A 10,905-nucleotide genomic window follows, 5' to 3' on the forward strand; every position below is an offset into this window, starting at 1 on the left:
CACTGCTTTATCGTCTGTGAAACAACAGTGCAAGCCTCTTGGCCAGGCCATTATTGCAAATGCGAATTTGTGGTCAACTGCCTAATCTGGTTAAATAAAGGATAATTATGTTATGTTTACTGGCTGTGCAAACCCGTATGCGTTATCATTTGAAATAATTAAGCTAATACCTTTGGTAAATGATACCAAAGTCGTTCCTTTAAAACTGTAACACAAATATCTAGATGCTAGTGTTACCCATTTGTTTATCAGTTCATTGGCAGAATGTGGCCACTAAAAGCAGTATTGTCCAATAAGGAATAACACAGGAAGTTAAACTCAGAGTCTGATAACTGCTCTGGCCTATATACTGTATGTATGAGTCCAGTTAATTTTTGCAGGAATACTTCAGTTTCCTTGGGAACAATAAACCCAAGCGCTCTTAATTTTTTTTATCCATGAAAATACATACCAGCAAAAGCATCACCTCAAGTCTTACTGTATGTCCTATTATCCAGTTTGTTGTATTTTACTATAGTCACCAAAATAACTAGATTGGGCTGATCTCTTTTGAAATCATTCTTATGTATGTATATTAAAATAAAATCAACATAGGGGTTAAACTTGTCAAATTTAAAAAGACCCATACCTGAAAAAACACATCAAAACAAGAAATATATGCATATTTAAATCATTGTTATGCCATGAAGGAAAAGACATTCAGAATGCGAACCATTAAAGGGCTTATGTAACCCCCACAAGCTTATATAAAATATTGTTATTTACAGATAAGGATGCCTATAGGTATAATATTACTATATTGTAATTATAAAATTACATCAAGTGTTAATGCTGAATAATTTTCAAACACCCACCATTTAAAATGTCCTCTGACAAGCATCCTATGCTAAAACGCTTGTGGCCAATATTTGTCGCTGCTGCAGGAAACAAACCAAATTAAAATGATCCTAAGAAAACACAAATCTACTGCATTTCAGGACAAAAGAGTTTTATGTTCATTCTTTAAAAATTTGGATGATGATACAGCCATTTAAAATTCTGTACCATTTAACCAATACAGGCCAGTAAGCAATGAGGGCAAACAGATGGTTTGCTGAGGCTACTTGCTTCATTTCTGCTATATCTAGACAACTGTACAGTTTACAGATCCCCAGGTCAGGTTGGGGGGCTGTAGAGAGTGTCCTCTAATAGATAATCTGTCATTAAGGCAGAACAGAAAATTGGTGCCAACCGTTCCTAGCTGTGATGCTGAACCTCTTTCCTCCGAAACCTTCACAGTTCAAGAAGACACGGTATGTTCCCTTTTCCTAAAGTTCCAAAACATCAGCCATTCACCCTCCTCTATTTGAAGTGAAAAACAACAGCTTTTCAGCATGGAAGAGACCGGAAGTATATTTAGGGGTAAAGGGTTGTGTTTTTTTATGTTTGAGGGAAGATTTATTTCCTTTTAGTACCCACCAGGCAGTGCATATATCTCTGGGATATATTATCGAATTTAGAGAAATGATTCTCACAATTTAGCAGAGAGCAGACTGTCCCGTGGGGGGTCTTTTATTATATAGAAACCAGCACTACCTCCCTTAGATGCCGTGTCTGTGTTAATTTGCAGAAATCTTAAAGGGAACGAGTAAGGTTAGGTGTGGACAGTAGAAAGCCTGGGCTAAAGGACTAACAGTTTGACTAACAGTTTGATAATAATTTGTAAATAGTACTTTATCTTTCCATGTGCTTGTGTACATTTGAACATTTTCAAATATTCAATTTTTTTTACATTTGTGCCTCCTCATTGCTCCGCCATCCCACTGTGCCAGGAAAACAACAAAAATGTTTGGTAGGCTTTCATTAACTGACTATAAGGGATGTTTTATTGTGTACGTTAAAGTGGTGTCAGGGAGACTTTTGCTTTTACCTTTATACAACACCATCCAGCCTGCCCACCTATATCAACAGTAGGGCCTCAACACTCATGAGGGCTAGCTCAAAACACTTGTATGAAAAGTTGAATTTCGCAAATAACCCCACATCTTACAATAAATTCTTGATAACCTCTTTTTTGTTTCTCCCCATGATGTATTAACTAAATGAGGGGGCAAATGCCATTAAATGAATGTAACAATTCCAAATAAATGTCTGCTCATTTTTGTTATAAATAAAAGATAAAATAAATAAATGTAATTTACTGAATAGATGTTTAATTGAATCATAAAACCGAGCTGATGGTGGAGGAAGCGTCGGCCAATCACGTGGCTGCAGAATCCTTTTTGGGAAGCTGAAGAAGCTCATCAAAGAGAAGGGATATAGGCTAGAAGAGTCTTCAGCACAGATGAAACAGACTTGATCTGGGAGAAAATGGATCTTTCAGACACACATCTTAAAGGCAGAGAGGCAAGCAGCAGGATTTAAGGTGGACCAAGTGACACTACTTCTACTACTATTCATGCTGTTGTATTAAGAATTGGAGAAGGGAGAGAACATTGTGAGCATACATTAAGGGTGAATGTTCTAATTGTGATTAGTGGAGTACCACATGGATCTGTATTTGGATAACTGCTCTTTCCATTGAATCCTTCAGAAAAAATAGTGACATGAATCAGAGGACCTAAGTAGAAAACTATGAAGAAGTGCATCATGAAACAAGAAGTACTTCTTTACACAAAGGGCTGTGGGAGTTGGGAACAAGCTGCCCAGCTGTGTTGTTAAAACAGACACCCTGGTTTCTTTCACAAATGTCTGAGGCCCCTGAACCATTACAGCTCTTCACAGGCAGGACTCAGTGAATGTGAAGGCTCATCCCAAGCAAATGTCCGGATTACCCTTAAAACAGTTTAATCTCTGGTGTTTCACCTTGTTAGAAACTGGACCAGTCAAGATTCAGAAAAGCTTGATTGTACATTCAATTGTATTTGAACATGATGTATCCTAAAAATGTAAGAATGCAGGGAGCATAGAACTCTTCTTAACATGTCATGAGAGGCATGGTGTAGCTGATATCTGCATCGTCTCCTTTAATTGTTGTGGCAAACTGGTAAATCCTTGGTTTCGTTGTTTTGCTTTGGCACTAGTAATTGCATTGGTAACCTCTGGAAAAAAGCAATTTGTGTTTGTGGCCTTGTAATTATCATGTGTTTCTGTAAATTTTAAGTTATTCAACTGTTGCCATTCTTAGTTTCATCATTGGTAAAGATGATGTAAAGCAAATTGCCATGACCAGGCCATGCCATGACCTCTACCACGCTTCACAGATGAGATAGTGTTCATTGAAACAGTTTATTTCTCTCTCCGCACTTTAACCTTTCCACCAATTTGATAAAGGTTTATCTTGGTCTCACTTGTCCATAAGTTTGTTTTAAAACTATGCTTGGTCATCCCTGTACATCCAGGCAAAATTTATAAAAAGGTGGAGATAATTTTATGTCCTGGTCACCTCCAGATTAAGTTATCAACATTCAGTCTCATGATCACAAAGACTAACTGCATTGGTAAGCAAAAATAACAGATTTGCTGCCTCAATACTTGTTGAGGGCACTGTAGATAAAGACTATAGATATAGGCTACAGGGATGAATTCTGTAAAACAGATATAAAACAAAAACAGAAAAATATAAAAAACAATTGAGATTAAAAGACAATTAAATAATAATGTTTCATTTTTATGGCAATACTTTCATGTAGACCCTTTCCTACAAGTGTACAGCAATTAGAAAACCTGTTCCTTGACATCAGGCAGTAAACTAATCTTTTTCAGATGGATATTTGTATGTCTGAATGATGTTATGCACATAATATGACAGGATTGGAAGCAGGTCTCCAGCATGTTGAAAAGGGGGGAAATTTAGAACAGAATTCAGTAGAGTAAAATTACACTTTATAAATCAGCAGCTACCGGTGATTTAAATACAGGATTCCCACTGCTTAAAACATCTCCACGTCCCCTGCCCAAACAAATAGAAAAAAGAGTCAACTTGCTTAGGAAAATGGCAGAAACGTAGAAGAAAGCCAGCCCAAATTCATATTTTGAAATATAAAAGTGAAAGGAAAGCAAGTTTTACACAAAAAGATTCACTGAAAAATCTTTGGCTTAGAAATCAGTGGTCAAAAAAGGCACTAGTCACAGGAAAATAAATAATAAAGTCTGTATTATGAGTGTTTAGCCTGCCTACTATATATGTAATATTCAACCAACAGTTTCAGTCCTTTTCTAAAGAATGTTATTTAAATTAAACAACAAATCCCACTGTGAAACAGACAGGAAAAATCATACCTCCTTTTCACAGGAAAACAGGTAAACTGATTTGTTAAGGATAGATCACCATGGCCACCAAGTTTCCATACCCCTTAGTGTCTGAAATGCACAAGCAGGAAACCTTCTGGTTGTTTGTTTTAATGGCAGTGTACCTACTGTTAAAAGGGGTAAAATCAGCCACCTGCTCACAGCAATATTCCCTTTTTAGGTCCATCTCCTTGTAAAAGGATCCAATAAACACTCATTTTCTACTAAAATTGGGTATCATTCTAATTAACTAATTATTAACAGTTTTACTTGTGGCAAACCCTCGGCTTTTCCTGACTTCCGATATTTCCGATCTTTAATTTTCCAGCCGCTGTTTTCCAAGATCAGCGAAATACCTGATCCAATTTCTAATACAAACACTGATTTGCTTACCTCTAGGTGAGTGACTACTCTCACCACTGCCAGAATTAAGCTACTGTAGCAAATGTTTACGAACAAGGGAGGGGCATCTTTCAGTTGCACTGTTTACCTTTATATTAGATTTTTCTCCTTTTAAATTTAGTATAACTGGAGTCTGTATCAAATATAATCAGTCAGTTTAATTTCAATCCTTCTAAAATTCATGATTCTTGAATAATTAACTTTGCATTCCAATACAATTATTAATTACTTGATTCATTATTGTTGTTGTTGATTCATAATAATGCTAACAGCATTATTCAGACTGAAGCCAATGATGTCAAAGTGATTGAGTCCAACCTGTCATCAAGACAGAGGACTTAAATGGTTGGGTCCCTCAGGACACTATTTACACGTTTTTAAAAGAAAGACAATCAAATGTGACTAAACTGCTGTTACACAGTTGAGGAATGCTTTAAGCAGTGATTTTCAAACCTGGTACTTGAGAGGAAAATCCAATCACAAAAGGCTTAAAAATAGCGGTAATTGAGGACAAATAGATTAATGATTTAATTGTCAAATTATTAGTTCAAATTTGAATGAAAACGAGATGATAGTTTGATTTTTTAGGACCAGCACTGAATACTGCAAGTTTAAAGTATTTTCAATGAATGATCCCTTTTTAATTTTCTTAAAAGTTTTTTTTAAAGATCTTCTTTAGCAAATGTAAAAGATGTTATCACCTCAAATGAATTCAGACTTTAGCTCTACATTCTTCAAACACAACTCAGAAGTGGATATAATCTCAATGCTGGCTCACATAGCCAAAACAGAGTAAAGCATAACTTTTTAAGAAATCAATCTCACAATTCTTAAATTGCGATTTTTAAAATATGAAAACAGAAAGATTCAGGTTCATCTTCATATGAATCCTACCAATTACATAAAACCAACTGTAATTGTAATCATATGAAGTTGCTCTAAATTCCACCATGTCACTATAATGTAGATAAGGTGTATACACAACAAAATTAACAGACACACATCATGTAGTACTGCACTAATATATTGCACAGATTATCCAGAACAAATATAACTTTTGGTAAATTAATAGGAAATATACAGCATCAATATATATGATAAAATGTTATCAATTTTTTTTTGCAAAAATTAATCCCACATGTATTTACAAAACAATTCAAGGCCTTAAAATTGTGTTTCACTTAACCTTTGAAAATGTAATGATAATCCTATTAATTCTATGGATGATTATGAATGCTCACAATTCTAACACATGATGAAAGTGAAAGAAATCTAGAGATGGTGGAATGAAGGTGAAAAAGATAAATATAATCAATAAACAAAATATTATCAGTGTTACCCATATGGTTTGTTCTGAATGTGGAACACATTTTTGAACTATTGTCTGAGTTTGATAACAGCAGGTGTTGTGTTGTGATACAGTACAATCCCTAGCTATACTTCTCCAAGAAAAGACAGATTTCCAATTAAGGGGATATCATACAGTATATACCATGTTAATAAAACATGACCTTGTGACCTCTGGTGCAGAAGCACACACTCTAATTCTACAGCTGTTTAGAAATATATAAATTCTCAACAGAGAAAATGTGCAACAAAAACAGAGTAATGATCAACACACATACATGTAGCTACAGTAGATGAGCTATTTTTCCTTTCTTTCTCTAATGTTTGTTCCACTACTAAATGGATTGTCAAGTCAAGGTCACTTAAAATTCTGTAGTTTCATTTGTTCGGGGACAACAACAGCCACCAAAATGACAGGTGCAGGTTTACATTCAATAAATCTTTAAAGGTTTACACTGGCCTACAGCAGGGTTTGAAAAAAATATTGACACATATTACGGTACATTCTTTGACATTCCTGTCAAGTGTTGAAAGGTAGGTTTAAGCCCTCCAACCGCAATGCACTCTTTGATATCCAATTAGGAAACAGGAAAAAAAAAGTCAATTGAAGAGTTGCAGTCGTAACCAAGATCAGTACTGACACTTGTGGAGGAATAATAATTTCCCGTAGCAATGGAAGGAACACAAGCTTCTGCATGTTACAACTATTTGGGCTCATGAGAACACAGAACACTTCTATTTGTGTTTATGTATCAATTTATTTACTGTATTAGATTGATTGCATTACGAAGAGCAGATGTCAGTTATTATAATCAACCTCACTTTACATTTATTGCTTAGTGTAATTAAAAATGAAAGACTCATTAGCTTTGGTACGTGTAACTATAATTGACCATAAACTGAGTAATGAATCCCCCTGCTCGCGTGGATGTATCTGTACTTGGCTTATACAGCACAAATTTATCTGTATGGAGCCTTAACCTGAAAAAAGTCAAGTGGCAGCATGTCCACTTTGGAACTTGACAACTTTGTGCATGCATTTCCTGCCTTCAAAATAAAGAAGAAGACCACAAGCTTCTATCAAAGTGAACTAACATTTCTAATATTGTCTTTGTAAATCGTTAATACTGCGTGAGTATAGCCTACTGCAAATGCACGACGTTCTCCATTACAGAAAGCTCTATGCAATAGAGACAGGTGGTGAAGAGGACAGAAGCATTACCACCGTGCTGCGTAATTTATTTTATAGTATCCCGTTCGTCTGCTGCTCCCCCCCCCCCAAAAAAAAAAGCCACAAGACGCACTCTTTTGCTGTCCCGTGCGTACAATCCAGCACACTGGGAGAAAAGACAAAAAAAAACGCATCTCCAGGTCTCTCTACAAAAACTCAAATCCGAACGCACAGTACATTTCACATGCCCTTCTACATACCAGCACAGTTTATATTCGGGAAAACGGGCTTTAGGTGTAAAATCCATTCGCTTTTATTATTTTTTCGACAAAGAAACCAGGCATTGAGACGGCAACTACAGAAGATTCACATAAACTGGTACCCTTACCAGTGACAGACTGTACAGGTGTGATTATTATTATAGTACAGGTGTTCCAATATTGTATTCCAAATGCTACGCAAAGTACAATGGGATTTAGAGGGGACGTATGGAAGGAGATTGTTTTTTAATATATACTTTCATTTATATTCATCTATGTAATGTTGTATTGACAGGGGTATGCTCGTTTAGTATGTTCGTAAATCAAATACAAAAATACTTAAGTGGCACTTAACATAAGCACTAAAGAAAACCTTCCTAACCAATCTGAACGCGTCCCCGAAGACATTCCTTGAAGCCATGAAGCTTAAGATAAAGCTAAACATGATTAGAACTTTCAATCACGAGAAAACTCATACTACAGCAAATACACAAGTATCGTTTTGTCAGTGCACCTGTCAGGATATTTCACATTTGTTTCGATGGGAAAGTGACGAGAACAAAGGAGAAAAAAAACTCACAAAGACTACGAAGGTGACCAAGTTATTGGTTCATAATTAGGCACTGCTTATCAACGGATGCAATTAAAAGTACTGTAGTAAGAGGTCCTTCTTAGATCGAAGCATTTAATTGCCCTGTACACAGTGCTAACAAGCCTCTGAAATGTTCTGGGGAAGCTAAGCAGCAGTAATCTTGCGGTTACCAGTGGAAACCAAACTGAGCGGGAGTCAACTGACAGTCAAACAGATACACTTAAGATACAAAGCACAGGGAATGTTTTCAACATTTTCCAGGCAACAAGTACAGCAGTAATATTGGACAAGCACGGGTCTGATAACACCTGACTTAAATACGGATATTTTTGCTACTGCACTCTGTACACCATAGCCCTTACGTGCACTCATTCCAGCAGAAGGCAGCTTGAAAACCCCACAAGAACTTAGCAACATCACCTTACCTTTCAGGTGCACGCACCCCCTTGCGCTCCGGATTTGTGAGGTGGTGGATGCTGTTGTTAACATTTTTATTTTAAAAAGGATATGGGTTGCAAACCATTTTCAGACACCAACTCCGTGGTCGGGTTGTTTGTTTGAGGCAGAAAAACACAACGGGTGCCAGAGACGGGTACGGCAGCGCTTCTCCGCTGCTCCCCGACGTTTCCTCCGCCGTGGCTTGGTCTTTAACCCCCGCTCCGCTATCAGCTTCGCTGCGCTCCCCGCCACCGGAGAGATCGTTGAGCCGGATGAAAGTTCTGGGGATAGAAGACCTACTCTCAGCCTCCCTAACCCCTTGGTCTTCAGGCTGATGTCCTCCATCCTCGGCCATCATTCACCCCCTAAAATGCAGATATAACAATACATATATTTCATACAAACCGCTACTTTTATTTCATAATGTTTTGCATTAGTTTTTAACCTACACAAAGTTGGAAGTACAGTATTTAGAAAGCACTGGCTTCCAAGCGCATTGGTCTTGCTCAGTTTTTCATTATTAGAATAGAATGAACTACATCTAAGAACCATGGTGCAAAATGGGACCCAGTTTGGGTTTAACGAAGGCGATATACACGTGATTCCCTCATACTTTCCAGTATGCGGTCTTTGCAATATTTTGGATATTCGAGATTTTAAAGACTTGGAGGAGAAAAACAGCGGCAAAGCTCCGCTTGCTGAACTGGCATATTGGTTTGCTCTCCACGAACATTTAAAAAAAGATACATTTTTCCTGTTTTTTTTCTTTTTTGTATAACATGAAAAGCTTAAAGCAAAACCTCGCTTATCCGATGTACATGTAACCACATTGCGATGTCTAATTTCTTGCAGCAAGAAAACCTTAACATTGTTTTGCATTTTAAAATTTGCCACAAAACTTTCAAAAACACGTACATGCGCCCAAATAAACGTGTCACCCAATCTTACATAACCTTTGTATTTTATATTGATTTTGGGGGGGTATATGATTCTAGCAAAGTGGCATTTGTTTTAACTGTTAGTAACGTTGCAATAATGATTACCCTCCAGTCATGTTGGAAATGTCTCGTTTAGTATTTAACAACAAAAATCATAATAAAACATGTGATGTTAAAACCATTCATCACACCGTCAAGCACAACAGTTACAGTTACCAATGTTGTATTACTTCCCCCATCTTTGCAGCAAGTGTACCCTTTGTCTTCAGAGGGGGAAAAAGAACGAAGAGAACGTCATTACCTGTTATTGTTGCCTTAGAAGTGCCAAAATTGTATTCAGTCATTGCATTTTCATTTCTTGTGGCAAAACCAGGCTGGAAATTCTAAATTAAACAGGAATGAATAAAGAGTGCGGGGTTTACTTCCAGGAAAAATCTTGCTTTAGGTTAAAGTTCTGTTGCGACAGTCCTGTCAGTATTTAAAGGAGTCAGATTCCATCCATTGTGCCCGAAATCCAGTATATTACCGAGTTTCTACTTCCATTCTTTTCAGTATATTAGAGAAATCCATGCGCTGCTTCCGAATGCAGTTTCCACTTTTGTTGCGCTTTGCAGAAACAACTAAAGGGATAAAAAAGGTGGTGACTTTCTGTCTTTTCTTTTTCCGATTCTCAATATCTTCTCCAAGAAGAATTATCGCGTTTTCATTTTATTATTCTAAATTATTACTCCTTTTTATCTGGTGGTTCACACCAATGGACTATCTTGTGGTATCGCAGTCTTTATTCCCAATTAACCGCATATATCGCGATACATATAGTGGTTGCCTGCATGATGTTTCTGGGTATAGTTCTTGTTCATTATTGCTAACAGAAAACTCTATCCTGACCCCGTACTCGGAGAAGCTCTGGCTGAAACATGAATACACAGATCAGAACAGCTTCACAGCTGGATCCGGAGCCAACTTCGATTCCCCGCCTCCCTCCTCTCCTCTCTCCGAATAAGAACACGGAGAGTTCCAGTTCCAACATACCATTGGACACCGGAGATGTCTGTTGACAACTTAATGGGAGGGGGTGAACAGCTGGAATCTTATTGACAATTCGAAACCAATGAAAGGCTGTAAGGAGGCAAGCCTTTCGATGATTGGAGATTTTTTTATTCTAAGGCTTCGATTTCAAAAACCTGAACTCTTCTGTGCAAGTGACAGATGTTTGTTTTAAAGTGATACAGCTGCCCCCGTTCAGCGGGGTGGTGCGGATCTATTCTTTAAAAAAACACATAATGGGCAATACACAAAGGGCACTGCAAAAACATAATATGCGACTTGTCATCTGCTTTCAAATTGTACAGTAGCTAACAATGACTACGTCCTCGTTAGTAAAGATAGACCTTAATCGGCGAAAAGTGAAGGTTCCAATGTGTTTTTCACTAACTCCCCAACTTTGCTTTGTAAAGTCTCCCACTAGAGTGTTAAATCGTATTCAAT

At 37.2% G+C, this 10,905-nt stretch overlaps 1 protein-coding gene across 16 annotated transcripts in view; it reads right to left on the minus strand.

Moving 5' to 3' along the window:
• Positions 1 to 10,349, minus strand: part of cacna1g (calcium voltage-gated channel subunit alpha1 G) — a 349,737-nt gene extending 339,388 nt beyond the window's left edge. For 15 of the 16 annotated variants that reach the window (XM_088599330.1, XM_088599329.1, XM_088599325.1 and 12 more), the window contains exons 1-2: positions 9,719 to 10,347; positions 8,551 to 8,844 (exon numbers count right to left, since the gene is read on the minus strand). In XM_088599330.1, the coding sequence (XP_088455456.1) occupies positions 8,551 to 8,837 (287 nt within the window). In that variant the 5' untranslated portion in view covers positions 8,838 to 8,844; positions 9,719 to 10,347. Of the gene's footprint in view, positions 1 to 8,550; positions 8,845 to 9,718 lie in introns of all 16 variants that reach the window. The other variant, XM_088599331.1, reaches the window with a different exon arrangement.
• Between the last annotated feature and the right edge of the window lie 556 nt (positions 10,350 to 10,905).

The sequence above is a fragment of the Lepisosteus platostomus genome, chromosome 11 (assembly GCF_059453375.1).
Source record: "Lepisosteus platostomus isolate fLepPlt1 chromosome 11, fLepPlt1.hap1, whole genome shotgun sequence".
Lineage (NCBI taxonomy): Eukaryota > Metazoa > Chordata > Actinopteri > Semionotiformes > Lepisosteidae > Lepisosteus > Lepisosteus platostomus.